Source organism: Dermacentor variabilis, chromosome 10 (genome assembly GCF_050947875.1).
Source record: "Dermacentor variabilis isolate Ectoservices chromosome 10, ASM5094787v1, whole genome shotgun sequence".
Lineage (NCBI taxonomy): Eukaryota > Metazoa > Arthropoda > Arachnida > Ixodida > Ixodidae > Dermacentor > Dermacentor variabilis.
The window spans coordinates 93018325-93045619 of NC_134577.1; the positions used below are offsets into that span (position 1 = coordinate 93018325).

At 45.5% G+C, this 27295-nt stretch overlaps 1 protein-coding gene across 6 annotated transcripts in view; it reads right to left on the bottom strand.

Moving 5' to 3' along the window:
* Positions 1–27295, bottom strand: part of NfI (Nuclear factor I) — a 95075-nt gene that overhangs the window by 44134 nt on the left and 23646 nt on the right. For 5 of the 6 annotated variants that reach the window (XM_075673194.1, XM_075673197.1, XM_075673196.1 and 2 more), the window contains exons 6-7: positions 13587–13643; positions 4326–4391 (exon numbers count right to left, since the gene is read on the bottom strand). In XM_075673194.1, the coding sequence (XP_075529309.1) occupies positions 4326–4391; positions 13587–13643 (123 nt within the window). The remainder of the gene's footprint in view (positions 1–4325; positions 4392–13586; positions 13644–27295) is intronic. The other variant, XM_075673199.1, reaches the window with a different exon arrangement.

The window sequence follows — 27295 nt, forward strand, 5'->3', positions numbered from 1 at the left end:
CTACTAGAGTATGGAACAGGTGTTAAGCATGACGGATATAGACACAGCTACGGAAGTGCTGTTTGCAGAAACATATGTGCACCATATCAATTCCATGCGATTTACCATGCTTATCTTTCCATAGATTAAAGAATTCCAGTAGAACCCATCTCACACTGACTCTCGATGTTAATGCGATTGGCATCAAAGGAGCAATGTAGTGACGTACTGCCACTGCCAGAACTCATCATGCCTTTTACTGCAGCTGGACTCCTCTCGTGCACTGCCCCATCAAGAGCAAAGTCTCAATTTTTTTTGTGTGTGTGTGTGGCCTCAGATATTGCACCGGTGGCATGCTGGTGAGTATGAGCCATGTACTGCAGTCAAGCTGGGCTCCTCTCCTGTGCTTCCCTCTGGACACACTGCGCCATCTATCTGCGTGCCCACAAAGCCTGTGCGATGTCCCCTTCCTGTTGCATGGCCTCCTAGATGTGCGGCGCATCAGTGCGTGTGCTAACGCCGAGGATTAATCCTTTACAGCTCGTGGGCATTCGTGGCACAGCACTAAAGCATCTGGCTGCTGTGCCTCAGGGAACCGTGCGATACAGTTTTGATTCATCCCAGCACCGTAGGAATTTTTAAAGACCTTTTTTTCTGTCGAAGAACAGCGTAAGGAGGCTACATAGATAGATAGACCCAGAGTGGCCATAGTAGGCTGAGAATGCTATTCACATTGAAAGCTTGTCCTTGTGGGCTTTGCAAGTGATGGTATTGGCATCGAAGCAGCGATTACAAGTCATCCACATGTAGATGTACTGAGTAATAAGGTACTGTCATTCGGCAGAAATAATATGAATCCTCCATCAAATTAAAGTAAATTAAAGTGATCTGCTTTCCTTCGTTGTCGAGCAAAAAATTGTTGGACCATGTTTTTTGTAAGCTTTGAATTTTGCATCATCACATGTGGACTGATGCGCAGGCATGTATTTGCAGACATGTAGCTGACATGAAGCTGCAGACAGGTATTTACACAAGCCAATAAGAAACTATGACAATTAACGTAATTTTACAGCAGGGCATTCAAATGAATCAAATGGTTTTATCAAGAGCACAAGGAATGCAGGTTTCACAAGAGCAGCTTTCAGACATGCCGAATGACTCAATAAACAAAATGAATTTGCTTTCGGCCTTCTTTTTGTTGTATCCAAGGCAGGTCACTTTTAACCATGTTATTTTACTTGTAGAGTTGCATATACTGGATTTCGAGGCATGTTTCTGCACTCTTATGCAATAATTCCCTTGACTGAACACGGACAGCTGTATTTGGAGAAATTAAAGTATCACGTACAATTCAATAATACCATAAACATTCGAACCCTTATTGCCTGTCGTAATCTTCAATGTGTAAGGCAACCTACCCTTACACACTCGGGCCTAAAGGAACCACCGCATGTTGTATCGAAAGTTCATCTTATCTTAGATATCAAAGTTCAATACTGTGTGATCCAGTAGATAGCATGCGATGTCGTAAGTGGATCAGTGCTCCATTTGTGCTTGTAAACAGCTACATGGAAAATGCTTCACAGTGAGTCTAAGCGACCTAATGTGCCAAACAGATAAGACAATGCAAGTGGTAAATGTGGTGCAATTTGCGAAACATCGAGTGACAAAGAGACAAGTATGACATCAATGGCCTAGAGCTAAATGTATGCAGGACTGTGATGCAGTTTATTTTGGACTAAAAGAAGAATTGCAGATTCACTGTATAGTACGGAATTAGTGTTCTTTCATTGTGAAGAAGCAAACGCATTGATGCACTTGAAAAATGTGCGGCTGCATGACGCTGCGAAACTAATTGCATTTTGAAGAGTTCTTCAGTCTTAGTCATGCAGTCTTTTCATCAACTGGTATCTATGCATTATTTACAGCTCGAACTTAGGGTCATTTTTCTTCAATTTGTGGTGTTGAAATGTATATAGTTCAAAAGCTACTGTGTTCCCCAAGTACAGTTAAAACTCGATCTAACGAAACCTGATTTTATGAAGTTCCTAATCTAACGAAGCAATTTCCATTTCCCGGCAGGTACCCATAGGGTTCAATGTTATCATCAACCCGAATTAATGAAACAAACTTGGCTGAACTCGATTTAACAAAGTTTTTTCTTAAATAAATGAGTGAAAAAGCAGCGATTTCTTTCTAATTTTGACACAGACGAGTTCTTTGAGCGTGTGCTCTAAAGCTATCATGTTAAAACATCTAGGCACCATGGTCACATCCCTAGCTTTATTTTGTCAAGGCCACACACCGCGTCCATGCACGAAACAGCTGACTCAACACCATCTCAGTATGCGGTGGTGGCTGCTTTCGTTATTTCATGGTTTATGCAACAGATGGCCGGATAAGCGGCAAATATAATGCCATGGTAGCTTTTGTGTGTTGCTATGTTACATTTTTAGATTTCGAAGTACCGAAAAATTCCTTTCTCGATTTTACGAACTTCCAGATTTAACTAAATAATTTGAGCGTGGTAATCCCTTCGTTAAATTGAGTTTCAACTGTACTCATCAGATAGCCTCGTCCTTTGTCATTTTTGTCCTCTGTCATGTTTGGCATGCGCAGAAGAATATATTACATTTTCTCGGCACTAAACATATAGCCTAGAGATATGTTTACTATGAATAGCCACAATGTAGTTAGAAAGAACTAAGCTTTCTGAACCAAATAATTTATGTACACTAACATCCACAACCTCTTAACTGATTATTAATATTTCATGGTGAGTAACAAGCAGCTATTCCTACAGGCAATGGTCCCCAAACACCAGAATGGCTGTTGCAACAGTGGACCAGCCAATTGACCTTTTGGTGCAGGTCTTGGCACAGGTAAAAAAATATGACTGGTGCAGTGACACACTTTTTGCACGGTGTTGAACGTCCATCTATACAACAGAAGGCTCAATATCAACTAAAAAAGTCAATAAAAATAGTGGAGATGGCTTTATGCACATCAATGCAGCAATTCAGGATGAGAATGACCAAACTCGTTTCATTTTTATAGAATGACTTTCACTGCGTGTGCCACTTCTATGATTTTGACTTGCAACAGGCATTTGCATGTTCACCACGCTCGAAGCAAACAAGGAAGATGAAGAAAATGATCACAAAATAAAAGCATGTGAGGAAGGCCATGCCCTATAGGATGTGTGCGATTACCTCGAAGTTGCAAAGTTGCAGTTAGAAGGATCGTCCAGAGGTTTCTTTACTTCTATCGTGCAAAATCACTGGTGCATAACTGTGTGTTGGCTTATGTGAATGCTGCTTCAATTACAACCACAGGATCTGCTCTTCATATCATGCAGGGTGGTAAGGAAGGCCCCCACTACTAGCAAATTATGTGCCAGTGGTAAAGTACACATATTATAAGGTATTTCTAAAGTGGCATTGTCAAAAAGTATGCTAACCAATGTGCGCATCATTAGTAAGCATTATCTGAGACTTCTTTTCGATCCGATGGCCTCCTTGAGTGAGCTCTATGCTACACTAGTACGAGGAGTGCAGAACTGCAGCACAAACAGCCCAAACAGCAAATGGAGGACCAATGGCATCAGCTATGTCTGTGGCTATGGCAGCTCCGTTGACCTCCATGATGATGATGATAGCACACTTTAGGTTTCGGTTTCAGTTTAACTAGCAAGATAGCATAAATGGAACAAAGCTTTCATTTCTTTTCCTTTCTTGGTGCAGGTTTTAAGCAATTTTACGCTGAAATAGTATCTTGGCACAGTTTGGCGAAGCTGTTCCACCACTTTTACGGTAGGCCTGAACTTGTATTTCTCTTGTGACATGGATAAGCAATGATTATCATTTATGCCATTTATTATTATTACTGGACAGTAAATATAGGTGTTCTTCAAACAGCGAGGCATGGTGGTTGGAATCCCTGAATGCGCAACACCAGATGTAATGCCAACCTACCCCCTATGTTCACCGGAAGACAAAAAAATGCAAGAATAAAAAGCAGAAAAAAGCAGATACTATGCAGAGAGAGCACTGTCACAGGGACCGCGCATAACAAAAGGAGCTTAATGTGCAAATTATGTTTTCTTCAAAATTGCCATGGAAGGTAATGTTACACTGCAAGAATAGTCTCTACTATCTGGAATGTGTACTGCACGCATGGACAGCAGCACTGCACATAAATGTGCATATGGCACACACAAACATTATCTCCCGACAGCCAAGCTAACAAGTGTGAACGTCATCTGCTGCCCACTGAGTTGGACACCAGTCGCGGTTTGCATGGTGTGCCGCTGTCAAAAGTTAGCAGGCACAATGTGTGAGGCTCACCTTTGGAGAGCCGGTAGAGCTCAGCCGATGTGAACACGCCGGTAGCCAGAATGCTGCTTGCATCACCTGCATATGTGGTAATTGTAACCATACATGGTACGCATGCATATGTAGTAACTGTAGCATGGTAAGTGCGACAATGCCAGCGTTGTCATCTGTCTTGTCCTTCTTTTTGCTCTCTTTGAGTTCCTAAAGTGTGTGTGGTAGTCGATGCTCATCAGTCTGGCATGTACATACTATTCACAATATTTGCAGGTTCTTAACGAGCCTCTCGCCAGGCTTGGACACTGCAAGCAGACAAGCTCCGCATGTAGCTCACGCACTGACGATCACGTCTGTAAACGTATCAAACTGCTGCCCAGCACGAAAACAGCTGAGATTTCAAAAGAAAGCCTGTGCCAGAGAGTCTACGTCAGACACACTGCCTAAAATGTTTCTGATTATGGCACGTGACTTCGGTAAATCATCCAGTGGAGAATATGCAAAACTACCAGAAGTGCGCCATGCAACAAAAGAAGAAGAGAAGAAAAAAAGGAGGTGTGGCTCATGACGTAAATGTGAGGCAGTCCCTTGGCTCTGGTATGGAAGAAGGCAGGGAAGGAATGCGACTTGCAGACACTAGTCAAGGCAAAAGGGGAGCGCGTCTATGTTGGCGGTGGAGCTCAACTCCTGGCAGTATGGCGATGCAACATTTCAATTGCTCCTCCCTAATAATGAACCGGTATGAAAAATTTTTCTGGTCAAATGCTCATAAACAGCACTTCACAGCTTGCAGTGTATGAAGAAAAAGTTTCCGATGAGAACTTGTGAGGGGCCTGTAAAGGCAAGCCTCAGCAGAGTGCCTCTCAAGCACTGAAGCAGCATGCTTATCTAAGGGACACCCAGTCACAAGAGGCCCAGATCATGAGAAGGACCTCTGCAGACAAATAAAAATAGCTTGGAGTACATTTGGCAAGCACTCACAAGTTCTGAACAGTAGGTCACCGGTATCTTTGAAAAGAGAAGTTCGAGGTATATAATCAATGCCATCTGCCAGTACTAAACCAAGAGCCAGAAACTTGGAGGATAACTAACTTGAAAGGAAGCAAAGAGCTCCAGAAAAAGTTATAGTAGAACAGAAAATGCAAAAGAGGAAGACAGCATCATTGATTGGAGAGCTAACATTAGTAGCTGACATTGTAGTTCGGATTAAGAGAAAATGGAGTCGGGCAGGTCACACGTTGCATAGAACAGACTATCTTTGGTCTTCTGTCATGGTAACAGAACAAGCGATGTGAAAAGAAAATGCAATTCAGGTCAGCAGAAAACTGGATGGTGAGCTGTATGAAGGTGTATATTGGGAATCAGCATAATATGGTACAGTCCGTGTGAAAAAAATAGCATACTTACAGGGACACTAAAGAGAAATAATGAACCAGTTTAGACTGACAAGGAATTCTTTCAAAAACCATATATTTGCTAATATTGCAGTAAAGGTTGGTTATCAGAAGAGAAAATGAAAGTAAAAGCTAGACTACCTTAATTTTACACTGAAACCTCAGTGCTGGTCGTCTAAGTCAGGAACTTCAAAGTATTTCTCCATTTTCAGTCAACGTGGCTCAGTAAATGTTCGTGAAGCTAGCTAAGTTTAGTCTTTGGCTCCTTTAGAAAACAATGCAGTCCATATTTATCAATAAAAAATGAACTAAACTCAACCAAACACATTCAATATCCATGACCACCTATAAAGTACAGTAGAACCTCATTAATTCGAAGTCTGTCGGACCACGAAAAATCTTCGAATTAACCGGGTTTTCGAATTATCAAAAATGGACGGAAAACGAGAAATAAACTTATGAAATGTGGCTATATCAACACTGCACCTTTATTTTGCCTGAAAAACGGTCACTTGAAGTACCGTATTTAGACTATTGTAAGGCGCCTCGAATGTAAGTCAACCCCTCATATCGCGTGACAGGAAAAAAAAAAGGAGAGCATACTTGAGGGCGCATTCGATAACGAAAATTTATTAGTAGCTGACATGGTCAGTGGTCTACTCATCTTCACTAGTGCTGCCATCGTCATAGTTGCTACGGTCCCACAGCGCGTTGTCGTCCCGCGAAATTTCACATTTGGCAAACGACCGCACCGCGACATCTTGTGGAACAGCAGCCCACACTGAATGCACCCAACCACACGCAGCCATCAGGGAGGCTCTTTTGACAGGTCCGGTTGGCGTAATTTCGCGGTCTTCTGCCGCCAGTAACTCGTACTCACGGCGGAGCAGGTCCTTAAAAGGCGAAGATCCGGGCTTGTTTCATGACTATGTCGCACTTCACTGGTAGGGACCAATTGCGCATTTCAGCGACGTATGCCGCAAGCTTAGCCTACAGCTCCGGAAGGCGTCCAGACTTCGGCATGTGGGAAATTCCTCACTTGCCATCACAGGTGAAAATTTCGCTTCGCTGCATGGCAGTTTGGGCGAGTTGGTATGTCATAACTGTTTAAGGCTAGTAGCGCCGCTCAGGACGAGCAAAAAAGGAAAGAGGTAGGGGTGAAAACAGGGTGAGCGCTCACCCTGTTTTCCGCTCCCTTTGATCACCCCTACCTCTTTCCTTTTTTTGCTCGTCCTGAGCGGCGCTACTAGCCTTAAGCTTCGCTGCAGTCGCCACTCTCGCACCACCCGTTCAGAAACAATCGAACTTGCGGCCCTCTGCGCAGTGATTTGTTTCTTCGGCGTAAAGGATGAGCCCTCTTGAATGCTGCTGTGAACGAGTGCCGAATGATTAGTTGGACTGGAGCACTCATGATGACTGAGGAAGCATAGAAGTAGCACGTAGCCAGCAGTCAAGTAGAACGCATCAAACTAAGAGCCACAGGGAAACAAACACGTGAGCGGCGTCTGCTCTTCCATGAACTATGAATGATACTCCCTGCAAGCGCCGCCGTTCTGGGTGTGCCGCCGCAAATGGAACAGCAGCGCTTCCATCAACTATTGACACCCCCTCATGAGTGTTGTGTGCACTGTAAAACTCTCAAAAACGTTGAAAAACCCTTCCGAAAAGTGAACAAACATGCGGGATAGTGAAAAGCTATGGGTAGGGCCATAGAGCAAACAAAATTCTAACTGCGTTTTAGCTCCCATTGGTCTCGCTTTTTTGGCGGTGCCATGTTTTGGTTTCGATTGTAAGTCGACCCCCCCACATCAGATTTTCAAATTAAAAAAAAAGTCGTCGACTTACAATCGTGTAAATACGGTAGTCATCGATGCGTGACTGCTTGGCGCGGTAGTTAGCCGCACCGTAGGCTGCGTCCTTCAGTCTGCTTACAGTGCGCAGCAATTCAGTTACCGCCGCTACACTCCACAAAACTGCGCACAACGTTCACCAGAAACAGAAAGTTGATTTAAAGTGCCACCAGGCTGTCACTCCGGCAACTATACTAGCCTCAGAGACTGGCACACAATTTTTTTTTTTGTTGCGGATCACAGAGGCCAAACTGACGTATTATCCGGATATGGGCACGCTGACTGTTCAAATTATCCGGCAAAATTTGCAAGCAAACTGTTGGGACCGCCGAAAACCTTCGAATTACGCGGGATTTCGAATAAACCGAGTTCGAAATAACGAGGTTTTACTGTATGTCACAAAGAGCTGGTGCAGGGAATTAAAGGTGGTTATGCCACCCCATCTTTAATTCCTGCATCTTCAGAAGAGGCTAACAAGGCGCTTTCTCACTCCAAGAGTGGATTTTTATTTTAGAAGGGTAATTTATTAATCTAACCAAACATTTTCTTTCTAGCATCCCTTTATGGGCCCCTACAAGACTCTTTTTGAACATAGCAGATACACATTTGTGGTAACTATACAATTTTCTCAAGAACGTCTTGGCGAGATATCATTCTTTTATGTGCAGAAGACAGCCTACGAATACACTTAGGAAACCCTCTTTTCTTATGTTTAGCTTCTTCAAATCCGCACTACATTTGTTTTGGCCTTAATTCGACACACCGTGACCAAGCTGTACACTCAGTATATTCCATGACTGATAAGGTGATGGCACCAACTGGGGCCAGAGAATAATATCAGTAACATGGCCTCCAAGATTGGGTAGCACAATGAGGCAATCTCGGAGGCCATGCTGATACCAAAGTTTAAAGGGCCCCTCACCAAGTCTGGCAATTTTGAGCTGACAAGCGCAAAGCATACAGTGTACGCCAACGATTGTGTCTGCTAAGTATTACATTGCTATGCGCCGTGGAACGATCTGAAATTTCAAACAGAATGTCGTTTTTGCAGTGCGTGATCATGCTCTGTGATCCGCCTGTGTCTGCCTCGGTATTTGAGTAGAACTGAATTATACTGCTAGTCATGTGTGCTTGTGCACAGCATGAAAAATTGTGCGTTTCGCGAAATCAGACAATCACAACAGCTCATGCGCAATGCTGCAAAAAGAAAAGAAGCGAGGAGAAAAAAAAATGAAGGTGGGGCCCGTGACGTATGCGTCCCGCAATCCTCAAGAACGCAGGGAAGAAATTTCGCTTGTGGAGGGTAGACGGGGCGAGTGGAGAGAGTGTCTCGCTATGCAGTGGAGCTTGCCTCCTGAAATCATGGGTTCGCGGCACTGAAATCTTTTTGTGCGGGTCTTAATCTGTGGCAAAAAACATGTCCTTCACCAAAGCTAAGCACGGTGATGAAAATGGGAAATGTGAGCATTGCTAAAAGCCTACACAATGGCGCAGCTAGGAACACAGCAGGAATGATGAAAAAGAGGGAAATTAAAAAAAATTATGGGGTTTTACGTGCCAAAACCACTTTCTGATTATGAGGCATGCCGTAGTGGAGGACTCTGGAAATTTCGACCACCTGGGGTTCTTTAACGTGCGCCTAAATCTAAGCACACGGGTGTTTTCGCATTTCGCCCCCATCGAAATGCGGCCGCCGTGGCCGGGATTCGATCCCGCGACCGAAAAAGAGGGAGAGGTAGCCTTTGAAGGAATTCAAAAGAACCTTGTCGGTACGTTTCTTAAAGGACCAGGAAAATTTAAGCATGTTCTGAAAAAAATGTAACATTCGATAAACCCTTGCTGCAAAACTACAGATGAGGCAGAAAGCTTCTTTCACATAAAACTTTATTTGAAGTTGAATATAAAGCCAAAAGACTACAGTGGAACCCTGTTGATAGGTTCTTCACCGACGTGTTACCCCAACTGCTACATCATGTTTCTGCGGTCCTGACCAGATTCCATTGACTCCTATGCATTACGTTTCTACTTGGTACGTCGCCATTCTGTAATGTTCCCGCATCTTACATTACGTTTGAATGTGGCGGTCCTGTAAATTTAGTGCTGCAGAAGCAAATTCGCTCTTGCACATTGCTAAGAAGATGTGAAATGTATACTCGCGGGCCAGGTTCGGGGTGGACCCATTTGGTGTGGACCTCTTGGTCCCACCCCAAAATGATAGTAGTACATGATCATCAGTCTCAATAAGCATGTCTCAGCGCAGCTGCAGTTTTCGCCAGTTCCCTCGAGACAGCTTTATATGCCGCGTTATATGGCGAAGCATATCAATAGCAGAAAGAGGCTGCTGTCGGGGAACATAGTAAGTGTCCCTTAATTATATGCTTGTGCACGCACCATCTCCAGTTTCAGTACAAGTGCTGTTAATATGTCTAATAAGTGTACTGGCAGCTATTCTGAGCTGTTCCTGATGTTGCTTTGGCAACTGGCGTCTTCTTCACATTTATGGTTTTTTTTCTGCAATCCCTTAAAAAATTTACGAACGGTGTTCTGCTGTATTGAAAACCCTTGAAATATGTAGAGTCGCTATCACTGCTTGGTGGCTAGATTAAATGTTAAACACTTTTTTGGGCAAATCGTGAATCATACTTAATGAAGCTTGCAATTTTCACCTAACCTTGCACCAAATGTTCAATAATAAAAGCCACGCTTTGAGCCAGCGAAACTCTTTTAGTTTCTGTTGCGGGGATGTGCGACGATCACGCGTCCCCTGATATCCTGTTTTCCCCGCATGTCTTGTGTCTCCTGTGATCCGGCTTCTCTGCGTAGCTTGGTGTCTGCAGAGTTTGGTTGCAGCTCATCACAAGAGATGGCGCGAGTGTGGTGCTGCCAGCACCTCCTAATGGTAGGGTTAGTCGGGCACAACAAGGACTAGGCTCTTGCTCTTTGGCTCGGGATCGGCAAGTGGCGCTTACTGATCCCGATGCCGAGCATCCATGCTTCTGCGAGACCATCTCGCGGGGCTTAGGAGCAGGACACCGGAATGGACAAAAACAATCGTTCGAATGCGCAACCGTTCGTGTGACCATCCACACAAATGACCAGGCATTAGTGTCCAGCGTGGGACGAACATATTCACTCGCTATCCGGTCGCGGTGAGTAGGACTTCCGCGATTTGTTGCACACCCATCAGGATGTTTTGTGGACAGCAACTCAAGTAGCAAACATTAGTGTATGAAAGGTGCAATAAATGCCCTTGTGATTGTCTACACTACTGTGTTGTTGTTTCTTCATCCCAAGAGCATGATTAAGACTGCGACACCATGCAGCAGTGTATGTTGAGGTAACTGCACAAGATATCGAAGGCCACAATATGTGGCCGTCAGCGAAAGTGCCACCGTTAGACGATGCCACGTCGGTGGTAAACTGCCCCAGTTTTTTTTATGTGACAACCGGGAAGGGAAAAAGTAACAAATGGGAAGGCAATACACAAGGCCCTCTGTGAACGAAATGAGACTGGCACTAGAGAGTGTAAGAGCTGAGAAAATGTAACAAGCAAGAATGTATCAATGAGGTTCCACTATACATCTGTCTGAACATGCCATCACCGTTGCTTTACAGCATAGAAATAGTGTTTGTGCCATTTGCATTGTGACAGTCAAGTAGAGCTTTATTTTTGCCATTCTCCCTATTCTGTCTTTTTTTCCCCCTGGACTTTCTAGAGAGTGTTTATGTGACATCACACGGGCACCGTACTATTGTCCCATTCACAGCTTCCACTGTACAGCTGGACATAAGCGAATCGACATAATGCATAGCTTTTCGCCATGCTGGCTGTGCAATAATACGGGGGCCTCGACGACATCAACGAACACCCCATATATGTATACTGCCTCGTGGTCGAGAAATAATAGCTAGCGCTGAATTTGCACACTTTGTTCTTCATGCCCTTGCAATGATTTCTCAGCTGCACGGTAAGCACCGACCAGCCCAAATCAGCACATTCCTAAGCAGTTTATGGTTGAACTGTGTTTTCAATCTGTCATTCTCAATTACCCGTTTGATTTTGTTCAAGAAGGTATGTCGACTTGAAGGTGACAACCTTACAGTTAATGCCTTAGCTAATTACAACTGCCTACCTGCCATGGTGGCTTAGCGCCTATGCCCAAGACTGCAAATCAAATCTCGACCGCAGCAGTTGCATTTCAACGGGGGCAAAATGCAAAAACGCAGTGTGCCATGCATTTGGCACACACAAAATATCGCCGGGTGGTCAGAATTATTACAGAGTTTCCTACTATGGTGTGCTTCATAATTGGATTGTGGGTTTGGCACATAACACCCCAGAATTACATTCTTCATGTTAACTACAGTTCCTGATGAATTTTTTGGAAGCCGAAAATTTGGTCATGTTCTGTTATTTCCTCACCCCATAGACATCATGTATATAAAGACTAAAATTTCACACATCTTTTAGAGTGACTTTCTGTTTTTCAAACTCTGCACGCTCTACAACTTGCAACACAGCTACTGAGCAGAAAAAGCAACTGTTTTGTTTGATACATTGTCAGAGTCTCTTGGAAGTTGAAAAAATACAGAAAGAATATACTGACTACAGATGGAGTAGAAGACATGGTTCAGCCCAAGTCAATTCAATAACCACCAACCGCCATCCACAACGAAGCCAAGACATGCCTCCAAGTTTACAAGCCCACACAAATGCTGCACAAGTATTCATTTGCATCTTGCTGCTTGTGTGCACAATGATTGTTCTCAGTGTGTCAAATAATGAGATGATTACAAGAATCTTTTCAGTTGTAAATTTTTGTTGTTCAGCTGACAACGAAAGTGTTTGCTACCCTTTGTTTCATAATTTTGCAGGCAATCCTGTGGAACATATGCCAGTAATGCGTCAAAGAAAAGTATCACTGCACACATTCCACTACACTGGCATTTGATATGCAATGTCTTCCAGAGAATAACTTCTGGATATCCTAGGACTATATGGATCGAGTTAATGTTTAATTATGGAGTTAATGTACTGTTTGTATGCCTTGTGCTTCCAGTAAATGATGCACCATTTTTCTGCCACCGCTGCCGGTAGTGAGCTGTGGAAGCTGTGCAATGAGTGTGGTGGGGCAAACATGTCACTCTGCTCATCATTCCACGATCATGGTTCAGAGCTGCCGTGTCTTCTTTCTGGTAACTGCTTCATATATTGTTACTGTAACAGATAAAGCCAACCTGGCAAATGAGCACACGAGGACTCATTGAGACGGTAGCAGCACTGCAAGGGCAAGGCGAGGTCCCAGGTTCGACCCCTGGACCAGGATGAATTTTCCTTCAGCTACGAAGCTTTCTTTCTGGAAAACCCGCCTCTTTTGCAGCTTTTTATGCTACTCTCGGGTGGATGGAAATCTCTCACTTTCGTCAGAGGTCAAGTCAATGTAACGCCAAATTACGTAGCGCAGTCCCGTTTCTTACTGTTAAACGGGACGCACTACATTTTGGTCATGAATGTGGGCAGCGCAGGAAGTTGCTTGGGCACCTAAGCGTTGCCTGCTGTGCATAAAATGAAGCGTGTGTGCCATCATACGCAGATTGTGAGGACAATGTGTTCACCACATTGCAGCCATTGAATGTAGATTTGGTGCAGGCACTTACGGCGCTTTTGTCTTGGCATTACAAAACAAGTATGCACACATGACAAGTACAACTAGTACGTAACAGCAACAGGGCACATCTGCACCTGCTCCACTTCCACACTCATCGTGTTCAAGTTTAAGCGCATATAGCGATGCACAAAACAAAATTTTCTGGCCACTTGCCAAGGTTTTTCTGATGATACTGTTCTTTTTCTTTAGAATTTCAGAATTTTTAAACTCATTTGTGACCCCACCAAGTCCAAATAAACGTATGGTTGCTTAATTACTTCTGTATTGCTTGCATTACATCTTAAAGAACATTTTTCCCATGCCTGTTCATTTCACCAACCCATTAAATGGGTTTACTTTATGATTAAAGCAAGAACAACCACTTACCTGCATCATCCTCTTTATCCCCATCACAGACGGCATCCCGCAAGCCACTGAGAGCCTCTGAACACATACACACAGAAAAAGAAGTGACGATTAATTAAACTAGAAGGAAACTAGAAATTAGAAAACTACAAATTATAATATAATCACTCTGGCTTTCTCAGAATACACAAACTGAAAGAAGCACCACAAGCAGCACAGGTATATGCGGTTCAAAAGTGGCCTCACATTAATGAGATGCTGCAGTGGTAGCCTATGCGCATGGACATGCCTAGTACGTCACTCATGTAGAAGGTGATACATTTTGACCACAGAAAAACATGCGCCAGGAAAAAGTCTGAAAAATTTGGCCATGACGTATGGAATAATTCTTTATACTACAAGTCATTTGAATGTACAGGTGTTCGACTGTAATTATTCGGCTTGGTGCAACATAAGCAGCGTAAAACAGAGGAAGAGTACAGTGTAGATTCTTTCTCTATTTTGTGTTCCTTACATTGCACCTAGCAGAGTAACACACTGTATATACAGACACCAACTTGCTCAAGAACATGAAAATATCTAATAGGTAAGTATGTTACAATTGTCTCTATATTAAGCTCATGTTTCTTTGTTGCCATCGGCAAGAGTCTGGAATTGTTCTGATAACAAACAACTGATAATTGCAAGTCTGCCACAATACAAGCTACAGCTATAACACGTACTACGTAGTACCACAATCTAATCAATGTGATAATAATCAATGTAAACGATTTGGCATAGCATGTCCATCTTGCGCAGAAGTGAAGGTGTAATAATACAGATAAGTTGCCAAATGAAACAAGAAAAACAATTGCAGACAATGATCACGTGGCCTGGGCTCAAGATAAAAAAGCATCAGATGACCAGAACGTGGCATGCAGGCCCAGCCAGATACCAGTTTGAGTCATTTCTATTTCTTAATATATATATACGAGCTATAACATGGCTAACAAATGAGCTCTGTCATGCAGCAGCTCATCTTTGCATGCTTATTCGCCCACCCATCCCTGATGCTCAAGACCCTTTGAAGTTTTGTCAAAATACTAATGCATATAAAGAGTGGTAAAAAGAAGGACACCGACCACTGAAAGAATACAAGAAAAGACATTTCGGCTCCCATGAGGGGAGCCTTGTTCACAATGAAATCAAGGACGTGTGATACAATGTTTATATAGCTTTAAAATATGACGTAAGCAGCGCGTGTAGATGGGGGGGGGGGGGAGTTCAGTCATTCCGGTTGAGAGTGCTATCTGTCTGAAGACAAAGTTTCCTGGCATCGTCTACGGCATTCCATGTGAAGACTGCGACTGCGCATATATCAGCAAGACAGGCAATTTCGAACAGCAGTTGAAGCAGCATGTCAATGATGTGAAAAAGAAAAAGGTTGCATCAAACACCTTGGCAGAACATGCAGGTGACTTGGGCCACAGGATTGATTGGGATAACGCTTAGATATTAGAAACAGAAAGAAATTTGACTTCAAGACACCACCTGGAATCCCTCCTAATCCAGATGACAGATAGCACCCTCAACCGGAATTACGGAACCCTCCCCCCATCTATATGCGCTGCTTATGTCATATTTTAAAGCCATATAAACATTGTATCGCACATCCTTTATTTCATTATGAACAAGGCTCCCGTCCGGGGAGCCGAAACATCTTTTCTTGTATTCTTTCAGTGGTCGGTGTCCTTCTTACCCCTCTTCATGATACCTCCTGACCAGACGGGCTTCCACTAAAACCTCAACTTCACTAACGCATATAGTAAATGAATGAGAAGAAGGGGAACCAAGGGGCTTGACCTGTGGCCTTAATTAATATGTAGAAATGATAAGGAAGAAGGAAATGTAAATGAACAGAAAAAAAAAAGAGTCGGCAGATCCCAGGCCCTGTGGGAATCGATGTTATGTGAAGCAGTGAAGTTAACGAAACGAGCACGAGAGCAACAAGACGTAAGCGGCTGTTTCATGACCTATATGACATGCATGTCATGACATTCATGTCACGAACTATCATTTATGTTCGTCATACACTCTTGTCATGCACTACACCAATTTTGGTGCATGCCAAGTTAACGAAATGACCATGAGAGCACCAAGGCGTAGGCAACTAGATAGACAGATAGACACTGTCAAAGTGGCAAATGTTTGCCAAGAAATGCTTCGCATTTGAAAAACAACTTGCAACCTGTGGGAGATCTTCCAAATTACAAGTGTGATGCTCTACCAATGGAGCTAAGGTGACACCTGTTCTCCTGTCAGTTTTCTTGAGCATTTGTGTATGTGTGCAAGATTTGACTCTGGGAGCGTTAGCCAGTGCCATGCACTCATGAGCTAGGTGGAGGATGTAGAACATCCTATTAACCACAGGAATAAATTCCAGGAATTACAGGCATGGCAGCAGTACAGGACATGTGGGAAATGAGGAGCATTTGCAGACCACTGGATGCACTCTTTCTTTAGTGTGTGGCTTTTGGTGTACTTTTGCTAACATAGAACTAAAAGTTGAGAGCAGGTCTTCTTTTAGCACAGTGATAGCAACATCATGAAGTTTCCAGTGCAACTTGCTTACAGCAACAGTGATGCGGCTCATGCAGTTGGAAAGTGCGTGTTACAACTACAGTCAAGCACCTTTATAACGAAGTGCTGAGGACCTACATGATCCTTCGTTATAGAGCTTACTTTGTTGGAAAGGTCACACATCGTGCCGCTCACAAGAGAGCAAGCTATGCACGTAAAAAAATATGCGTATCTTATTTAACATGAATTCAAGAGAAACTGGCACATATAAGTCGCTGATATTTTCCCGCACACTTGGTCCAATGGAATGTGCATGTGACTATAGCCAAACCTTATTACATGGAGATTCAAAGCATGCTGCGTGGCAAAACTCCGGACCTGCGCAAAGTAAAGCTGCAGATCATGTGACGCCATTATTGCCTCTCTTGCCAGCATAATTATTGGTTCGTTTACAGGATGCTCATTACTGTTGCCTTTGTTGACATTCGCATCCTTTAATTCCACCTTATAGGGATTTGAAGATGTTGTCGAATGTCAGTGGTGATTACACCTCCACAGCGTTGTCAAATGCGACATATTCATCAGCTGTCGCACCCATTGATGCATTGCAACAAGCAGCGTATGAGTTGAGTGATTCGTAGAGCTGTGCAGCACGACTACTACTGACAGTGGCACGCTCATGCAGCCATTAGTACTACAGTCGAATCCGACTATCGAACCCGTTGACATCGAATTATTCTGTATATTGAATAATTTCTGAACATGGTATAGTTGCAATGAGTATATATAGCAAAAATTACGCTTACATCCAGCAAAAATAGCAGCGACACCCGATATACGGAACAACACGTGACGCAAAAGTGCACCCAGAAGTTGGCTTTCCCTTGCAGTGGCAGGGAAACACGGCGGTGCGGCTTCATCCAACCGCTCTCTCTACCGTGACCGCTCTGCGTCGGGCGAGCCGGCGACACACCCCTGTAGAAAATTATCCTGGCCTGGCCGCAGCGCTTGCCCAGATGGCCAATCAGAGGTTCTTGTGCCCTCATTGTGCAAGATGGCGCAAGTGCGAGTTGTCTTGCCCCTTTTCTGGCTCATTGTGTTTGCGTCTTGTGGGCCTTCTCCTGCAGTGTTGTCGTGATGAAGCGGCAGAATTTACTTTGCACCGTAAAGCTTGAAATCATAAATCGGGTCGAACACGGTAAGAAGTGGGATGACCCCGCAGCATGCAAGATTCCGAGGAGCACTCTCATCATGATCTTGAGGAATAAGGGGGAGATTAGTGCTCAAGTGGACAAACTCGCAACTCGGCGCCCGTGGCGCCCGATGCATTTGCATGGCCGTGTACAAGTGGTTCATCCGAAATTGCTTCAGACTTGCCGGCTTCAGCGTGCCCAGCGATGACTGTAAATACCGATGAGTGGGACGAAGCCGTTGCAGGTGTTGCTGAAGTTTGGAGCGAGCTACCAGAATTTTTGGAAGCCGTTGACGAGTCAGTGGTAGACGAGTTTGTGAGTGCAGATGATGGTGTCATGACCACGAGCGAGGCCGAAAACGAAGACTACATTGCCGACATCGTACCGAGCACAAGTGAAAGTGGGCACAATGAGGAAAGCGATGGTGGTCCTTTGCCCACATTCTCCGAGGTGATTGGTGCACTCACACTAGTCCGGTGCTTCTGCGTGTATGTGGAAGGTTGTGGCCTCAGCTGCTCTGACTATTTAGACAGTGTGGAGAAGTGCGTCCTTTGCAGGCAGCGAAATTGCCCAAGCAGAAGGAAATACAGGACTATTTCATGCGAAACTATGCTAGTTACCCCAAGAAGGTGATTTTATAAATGGTATGCGCTTTTATGACGTCCAGTTATTTATCCGGACTGTATTGAATTATGCCCTATATAAAACTGATAGGCATTTTTTTGCAAGTCTGATAGCTGGGTTTGACTGTAGTGCACCTAGGCAACATCTGCAGAGGACAGCGGTGGCATCGCTACATGGTGTTCATTGTAAGGCAACAAATCAGCTGTTGGGGATGCCTAAATTCCTTCATTATACAGTAAAACCTCGTTAAACCGTACCCGCTTAAACAGTAGTTTCGTTTTAAAAGTAGTAAAGTAAAATCCCCGACTCAGCAGCCATTGAACATAATGTGTTTTGTATCCATATAAACCGCACCAGCTTATTGCGTACGCATCGGTTAAAACGTAGCGTTTCCACTTTTCGTTGCACTAACACGGTGGTGCATCGTCTCCAAGGGTGGCCCGGCAGAACAACAAGCCTCAGAGATCGGATCAACGGCCTCCAAGTGCCCTGTGCGTTTGCGCGTGAAGCCAATCAACATCAACATCATTTCGACGCTGTGCCAGAACATTGTGGCGTCGCGCAATCGAGGACTCACGTCGTGCTGAAGCTCAGATAAAAAAGACGCCAGGTGCTCAGCATAGAAGAAAAATTATACATTGTCCGTGCTATCGAACATGACACGAAGAATCAGCGCTGGCACACGACAGGGATCTGCTGTTGACTACAGTGTGTAGCATTTGGAATGCGAAAAAGTTGCTCGGCAGCGCTACTGAGACCGCAAAGAGATTATGGCTACAAGGTTCGACTTTTCGCCATCGTTGCCTCTGTTGCCAAAGTGTCGACTAGCGACAGTGATGAGGACAACACGGAAAGCGACAGGACGGGCGATTCAGGCCCGACAGGGGTAGAAGCTGCGCGCTTCGTCAGCCTCATGAATGCAATCGTCGCGACGAGAACAGGGGCGCGATAATGTAACTATTCCAAACGAAAAGTATTCCGAACTCCGGCACCCGGCAATGAAAAAGGCACCCCGGGACTTGTGCAGCACTACTCCGCACGTGCACAGAGAATACGTAACGCCAACGAGGAATCTGCGACATGAGTGTTTGCCGAGAACAGGGGGCTGGCTGAAAAGCTGGCACGCAGCTTCAGTAAGTTTGAGGCCGCTGTCGTCGTGCTAGGCTGCCGCGGCATCAAACGAAAATAACACTTTTGTCACGCGAAGGGAATAAATACTACATGTAATTTTCCCCTTTCATCGCACTCTCCCCGAGTTCCATTTTTGACAGGTAAGTGGGCGAGCTCATGCTATTTCGGTTAAACAGTACCACTGTTTAGTATGTACTTTTTCCGAGCTTCAACCAACTACGGTTTAACGAGGTTTCACTGTACAGGCTAATTTGTTGCAGTGGTCTTCATTAGAGGGGTGTTCACAATACATATGAAAAATAGGAATTTGGCCGGGACATAATCGATCCTTCATTATACCGGTCATTTTGCTGTAGAGGCGTATGCCTCTGACGTAAAAAATTTGACCATGAACGAGCCAGCAGTTGCTGATGGAAAAAGTAACGTGCAGCTGGCACTCTTAGTTACATGGCCCTCGGCATGTGTTTTGTTAGGCACCAACAGTATTTTGCAAAGGTTTGTAGTCACTCGAGATCCCGTGTTATGTGGAAAAGTGACATCTCATGTTTCCAGCATGCTATGGACTGCCAAAAGAATATTTAGTGTTTTGTTCTGCAATGCGACTGATGATAATGATTTACTCGGATCTCCTTGGAAACGGACGGTCACAAATAGCCACCTAGCCTGCTCGAGTTAATCAGGTATGCTATACACACTTTTCGTTCTAGCATTTTCTTTCTTCTTTCTCTTCTTCAAAACTTTTATATCTACCTTGTACCACTACCTGTGCCTGTAATGGATCCGGTTATATCAATCTCTTCCCTGCTTTTTTCCGCCAATACACTAGACGTCTTTTGCTTATTTCGACTGCTGACCGGTTCATGCTTCCATCCACCTTAAGTTCAATAAGACACGCGATATGCTGAATAATGTGTAGAAAACTTTGTTGCTTCTAAAACAGTGCCTGATAAGGTTGAAGTGCAAAAGTGCCACACAACTAATTACAACAGAAACACTTGTTCTTTTTTTACTGCATACAGGTGATAGAATCACCTTTTGCTAATCAGGGATACTGGCATTTGTACAAGTGACTCCTCTATGTTGATGACGGCACATTTGCTTACTCTGAAATGAAGGGACCGACGACTGAATTTCATGGTACACATTTTTTTCTTACTGCAATGGAAAGCTTACTGGTCAAAGTGTCTAATCCTCCAATGTTAACATGGAAAACAACAAGGAAATTTTGATTTGATCAGCATTCTTTGCCTGCTTCAGGCATTTTGAGCCTATCTATCTGTCCTCTTACGCTAACCCAATGGCCCAAGTAGTCTACCGGCTTGGGCCATTAGGCATGTGCTCGTGTTCTTTATTCCAACCTGGTCGTTCCATCGTTGTCATTCCCGCTTCACAACTGGACTCTTGTCATGCTGTCATCGTAACGCCTTCTACACTGAAGCAGTGACCCAAGTTGTCTGATAGTTTGGGACACTAGGTTCATGCTTCCATCCACTTTAAATTCAATAAAACACACAATATGCTGATTAAATGTGTAGACAAACTTTGCTGCTTCTAAAACAGTGTCTGACAAGGTCGAAGTGCATCAAATGTGCCGCACAACTAAATAGAACACAAACATACTGTCGCAGCACTGCGCGACTAAGGCAGAGAAAGAAGAAGTAGAGGGGGCGCGCGTGATCTCGGGGTACTCTGCGCCGGCTGGGCCCGGCCTGTAGCTTCCATCTTGGACCTCGTTTCACCTTGTAAATAAACATCATTCGTAACATCTTTGGTGGACGTGCGGGGTAAATCTTGGACGATCCTGGACGACCCAGCTCTACCAACTGTCCGACGGAGTAGGCGCTTGGCCGGTTTATGACCACAAGCAGCGGACATGGCCGATTCCGGAGAAGGCAGTGACGACCCCACCTGTGGCGGACCAGACAGCAATCACGCAGGTCAGGCTGGCTACTGGACACCGCTGCGAGAGCCACCCACCTTTTCGGGGAAGGCGAACGAAGACGTCGACGACTGGCTTAAACACTACAACAGAGTGAGTCGCCACAACCACTGGAGCACTACGAAGCAGCTCGATAACGTGGTTTTTTTTCTCGCTTGAACTGCGCTCCTCTGGTTTGAAAACCACGAGAGCGTTCTGACCAGCTGGGACAATTTTGTAGAAGAATTCACCAAGTGCTTCGGGGACCCGATCTCTAAGAAAAAGAAGGCTGAGCAGACGCTTTCCCGACGAGCTCAATTACCTGGCGAAACGTGTACAACGTACATAGAGGCTGTTCTGAAATTATGCGGAATCGTCAGCGCTACCATGACAGACGAAGACAAAGTAGGACATCTGCTTAAAGGAATTGCTGGAGATGTTTATAATTTTCTTATAACGAAGGAAGATCTTAGTACTCCGTCTGATCTGAGGAAACACTGCCGGGCGTTTGAAGCGCTGAAAATGAGAAGGATTGGGCCAAAGTTTGGACGCTTGGATAATGTTACTACTATTGCAAGTGTGTCCCTCCCAACCCACGACGACATCTCCTCGGTGATTCGGCAAGTGGTTAAAGAAGAGCTTGAACGCCTTAAAGTTGTTGACCACGCCCATGTGTGCCATCAGTGTGCGTTTGATCATCGCTCTCGTGTGCCACCGGCCACCTGGGCACCTCAGAGTTACCGAGAATCTCGCAGGACTTATGCTGATCGTACGGAGAGCAGCAACTTGCCACCGCAACCAACAAGTCTGGGACACCGACAAGATGCACCACAACGATTTGTTCCGCGGGCTCGTCCCTCCTACAACCAGCCTGAGAGTGCGTTTCCACCCATAACACCCATATCACCGGTGTCACCCGTGACAAGCCGCGACTCCCGCATTTGCTACAGCTGCGGTGTGCCTGGACACATTGCTAGGTATTGCCACCACTGCCAGCAGCGTGCTCCATGGTTTAATTCCTACACACCCCGTGTGCCCGCTGACGACCCCTGGCCGTATCCCAGCTCCTTCCAGCGGCTGCAGCAGGGACGCGCGAACCGCAGTGACTCCCCCGTTTCCGATCGCAGCCTGACACCACGACCGACACGACAACGACGCTCTCCATCACCTCGTCGTCACTCGTTATCACCGCCGCCGCTGGGAAACTAGCTGGTGCGACCGACGGGGGTGAGGCCACAATATGTTCATCTTCATCAAGACCCTCTTGTGTAAGATTGTTTAAAAACAAAATGTGCATTTTAGTTGACAATGTGAGCGCTTTTGCTTTAGTTGACACCGGGGCGGCAGTTTCTGTTATGAGCCTGTCCTTCAAAAATCGTCTTGGACAAAAAGTTATGTTTTCTTGGGATTGGAACGCTACCTTTCGTGGAGTTGGTGGGGAAATGTCATGCCCACTTGGGGTCTGTTCTGTTTCAGTTACGATAGGGGACCAGACATTTCGAAGTGAATTTACTGTGCTTGAACGTACAACACATGACATTATTTTAGGGATTGATTTCTTGCGTGAGTGGGGGGCAACTTTGGATTGTGGAAGTGACGCGATTTCTCTTCGCCGCGACGCACGAACTTCAATGACAGATTGCACCAGTGATGCCACGGACGTTCTCTCCGTGTCACAAGATGTGACTTTGCACCCTCAGACTGCAATGTTTGTACCTGTGAATACTTCTCGCCCTCGTACAGGTTCTTGTTGTGGTTTAGCCGAGCCCGACTATAACAATGCGCTCAAGAAAAATGCGATAGTCCCTCGCTCCCTCGTTGTCACCACTGATGGTTGTACTCGTTTATGGACAGTGAACGTTTCAACCCAATCCATAACATTGCCGCTAGGACTTAAACTGGCAAGTTTTGATGAACAAGCAATTGTCAGCATCAGAACGGTCGAAATGTCAACTCCGGAAAAGAAATTCAACCCCAATTCTAACCATGATAATTCTGCTGACTTTAAGCGCATGATTAACAAGTCACTGTCTTCTAGTGAGCAGTGTCTGCTGGAAGCTGTGCTCGTTCACTACGCCACAGTGTTTGATTTTGCTCAAGGCCAACGAGCGTCCCATACACCACCGGCGTCTCGTATGCAACACCGCATCCATACAGGGCAAGCAACGCCAATTCGTCAGAAGCCCTACCGCGTTTCACCTTCAGAGAGAAAAGTCATCGCCGAGCAGGTCGAAGAAATGTTACAGAAAGGAGTGATCCAGGAATCATGTAGCCCTTGGGCTGCTCCTGTGATCCTAGTGAAGAAAAAAGACAACTCATGGAGATTCTGTGTGGACTATCACCGCCTAAACACCGCCACAAAGAAAGACGTGTACCCCCTACCACGAATAGATGACGCCGTCGACTGCCTCCACTCCGCATCGTATTTCTCTTCTGTTGATTTACGGTCAGGATATTGGCAAATCCCCATGCACCCCTCAGACAAGGAGAAGACAGCCTTCGTGACACCTGACGGTCTCTTTGAGTTCAACGGTATGCCCTTTGGCTTATGCAACGCTCCAGCGACATTCGAGCTATTTATGGATACCGTGCTCCGCGGACTCAAATGGGAAATTTGCATGTGCTATTTAGACGACGTCATTATCTACGGCCGGACATTTCACGAGCACAATCAGCGCCTGCCGATCGTTCTTGACTGTATCCAGCAAGCTGGCCTTATTTTAAACTCGAAGAAATGTCATTTCGGTGAGCGTCAAGCCCTCGTACTAGGCTTTCTGGTCGACAAAGACGGCATACGACCAGACCTTGGAAAGATAGCAGCGGTTCGCGACTTCCAACAGCCACAAACGGTGAAAGATCTGCGAAGCTTTTTGGGCCTTTGCTCATATTTCCGGCGCTTTATCAAGAATTTCGCACAGCTTGCCTCTCCCCTCACGTCTCTCCTTCACAAAGACACCCCATACTTGTGGACTGCTGACTGCGAGTCGGTGTTTCAACAGCTGAAATTTTTGTTGACTTCTGGACCGGTACTCTGGCATTTTGATCCGGAGGCGTCAACTGAGCTGCACACTGATGCCAGCGGTGCGGCTGTTGGCGCTGTGCTTGTTCAACTCTGCGATGGCCGTGAGCATGTAATTGCCTACGCTAGTCAGACACTTACAAAAGCGGAGACAAACTACACCGTTACTGAACTCGAGTGCCTAGCAGTCGTATTCGCCATTCAGAAGTTCCGTCCATATCTACATGGCCGCGAATTCACGATAGTGACTGACCATCATTCACTCTGTTGGCTGGTTGGACTGCATGACCCGTCTGGTCGGTTGGCCCGCTGGGCTTTGCGCCTTCAAGAGTACAGCTTTTCCGTTAACTACAAGAGCGGGCGCTGTCACACGGATGCTGATTGCCTATCCCGTCTCCCTTCGCCTCACACTAAGGCTGAGGATGATGACTTCGATGACTACCTAGTTTCCATCTCTTCCAACTTTCCAGACCTGCGTACCTTCGAGAGCGAGCAACGTTGCGACCCTACCTTGATATCCCTACATGCAGCTGCACGCGAGCCAGCAGGAACAACACCGTTTACTTTTCGTAATGGTTTGCTGTACAAAAAAAATTACTCAGCGGATGGTCCTCCATTGCTTCTAATTGTGCCCGAAAATCTGCGCCCTGCTGTCCTTCGTTCCATGCATGACGATATCACGTCCGGGCACCTTGGCTTTGCACGCACACTACACCGACTTAGACAGAGATTCTTCTGGCCCAAGCTCTGGAAAACAACGAAACAGTATGTCGCCAGCTGTACTGTTTGCCAGCGCCACAAGCAAATGACGACAGCCCCAGCAGGCTATTTACAACCAGTTAGGCCACCGACGCAACCCTTTGAAAAAGTCGGCATCGACTTGCTTGGCCCGCTCCCAAAGACGTCAGCTGGCTACCGCTGGATTATAGTATGCGTAGATTATCTTACTCGCTACACGGAAACGGCGGCACTTCTATCCGCCACTGCAGCCGATGTCTCTTCATTTTTGTTGCATCACGTCATACTTCGTCACGGCGCTCCCCGGGTTGTCATCAGTGACCGTGGACGGCAATTCACCGCCGACGTCGTTGAAGAACTTTTGCGGATTTGTGGTTCTGCATATCGGCATTCCACTCCTTACCACCCACAAACCAATGGCCTCACGGAGCGGACGAATCGAATCCTTACCAACATGTTGTCAATGTATGTCGCTGCTGACCACAAGAATTGGGACGCCGTCTTACCTTTTGTAACGTACGCGTACAATAGTGCCAAGCACGAAGTTACTGGATATGCGCCGTTCTTTTTGCTGTACGCACGCGCTCCCCAGAGCTTTCTGGACACTATTCTACCTTTATCGTACCAAGAAGATCCTTCCATCGGCCAAACTCTGTGTCGTGCTGAGGAAGCACGTCGACTGGCGCATCTTAGGACGTTGTCCTCACAAGGCAACAGCAAGATTCGCTCTGATGCGCGGCATATCCCCGTCAGCTTTACTTCCGGTGAATATGTTTGGTTGTGGACACCTGTTCGCAAAAAGGGATCGTACCGCAAGTTTCTCGCCACTTACACCGGACCATTCGTTATACTCAGCCGCTTGAGTGATGTGAACTATGTCGTCGCCAAAGTGACGGCAAGTAATCGGCGTTCACGTGCGACGCAAGTTGTTCACGTGGCCAGACTAAAGCAGTACAATTACAGGTCCCTTTAACTCGCTCAGCGAGCTTCGTCTGCCCCCGGGGAAAATGTCGCAGCACTGCGCGACTAAGGCAGAGAAAGAAGAAGTAGAGGGGGCGCGCGTGATCTCGGGGTACTCTGCGCCGGCTGGGCCTGGCCTGTAGCTTCCATCTCGGACCTCGTTTCACCCTGTAAATAAACATCATTCGTAACAATACATTCATTGTCATGCATTTGTTGTTAAACCATAGTCATAATGGCGACGTGTTCCTGGCACCATCGTCATTACAGCTTTGTTGTCTGACTCTCGATATGCCATCGTCGTCACACTATTGTTTCAGCATCATCAATTTAGTAATGTCCTCCTACTGTTGCCAGGCCGCCATATTCATACTGCCTTTGCCATTCCATCGATGTAAATGATGCTCCGACTTTCTACAATGATAATGCTGTCATCAGTCAATCGTGATTGTGCCACCATTGTCATGCTATTGTCATTGCATAGTCGTCAGACAGTCACTATCCTGTATCCATTGTCATACTGTCATCATCATGCCATCGTAGTCGTGCCATCTTTGTCACGCTATTGTTGTCATACACTAGTCATCATACTATTGTCCACATACCATCATCGTCATTGTGTTGTCGTCATACAGTCATCATCGTGCATTCTTTGTCACACCATCACAGTCGTTCCATTGTCGTCATCCAACTATCATCATGCCGTCGTCAAGCTGTCATTTTACCATAGCCATCACTTCAGTAACGTCACCCCATTCTCGTCATGATGGCATTGTCATACTGCCTTCAAAACTGCATCAACAGCAATCTATCATCATCATCAGCCTGGTTACGCCCACTGCAGGGCAAATACCTCTCCCATACTTCTCCAACTACCCCAGTCATGTACTAATTGTGGCCATGTTGTCCCTGCAAACTTCTTAATCTCATCCGCCCACCTAACTTTCTGCCACCCTCTGCTATGCTTCCCTTCCCTTGGAATCCATTCCATAAACCCTCCTCATTATGTGTCCTGCCCATGCCAATTTCTTTTTCTTTATTTCCACTAAGATATCATTAACTCGCGTTTGTTCCCTCACCCAATCAGCTCTTTTCTTATCCCTTAACGTTACACCTATCATTCTTTCCATAGCTCGTTGCATCGTCCTCAATTTAAGTAGAACCCTTTTCGTAAGCCTCCAGGTTTCTGCCCCGTACGTGAGTATACTGGTAAGACACAGCTGTTATGAACTTGTCTCTTAAGGGATAATGGCAACCTGCTTTCATGATCTGAAAATGCCTGCCAAACGCACCCCAGCCCATTCTAATTCTTCTAATTATTTCAGTCTCATGATCCGGATCTACAGTCACTACCTGTCCTAAGTAGATGTATTCCCTTACCACTTCCAGTGCCTCACTACCTATCGTAAACTGCTGTTCTCTTCCGAGACTGTTAAACATTACTTTAGTTTTCTGCAAATTAATTTTTAGATCCACCCTTCGGCTTTGCCTCTCCAGGTCAGTGAGCATGCATTGCAGCTGGTCCCCTGAGTTACTAAGCAAAGCAATATCATCAGCGAATCGCAAGTTACTAAGGTATTCTCCATTA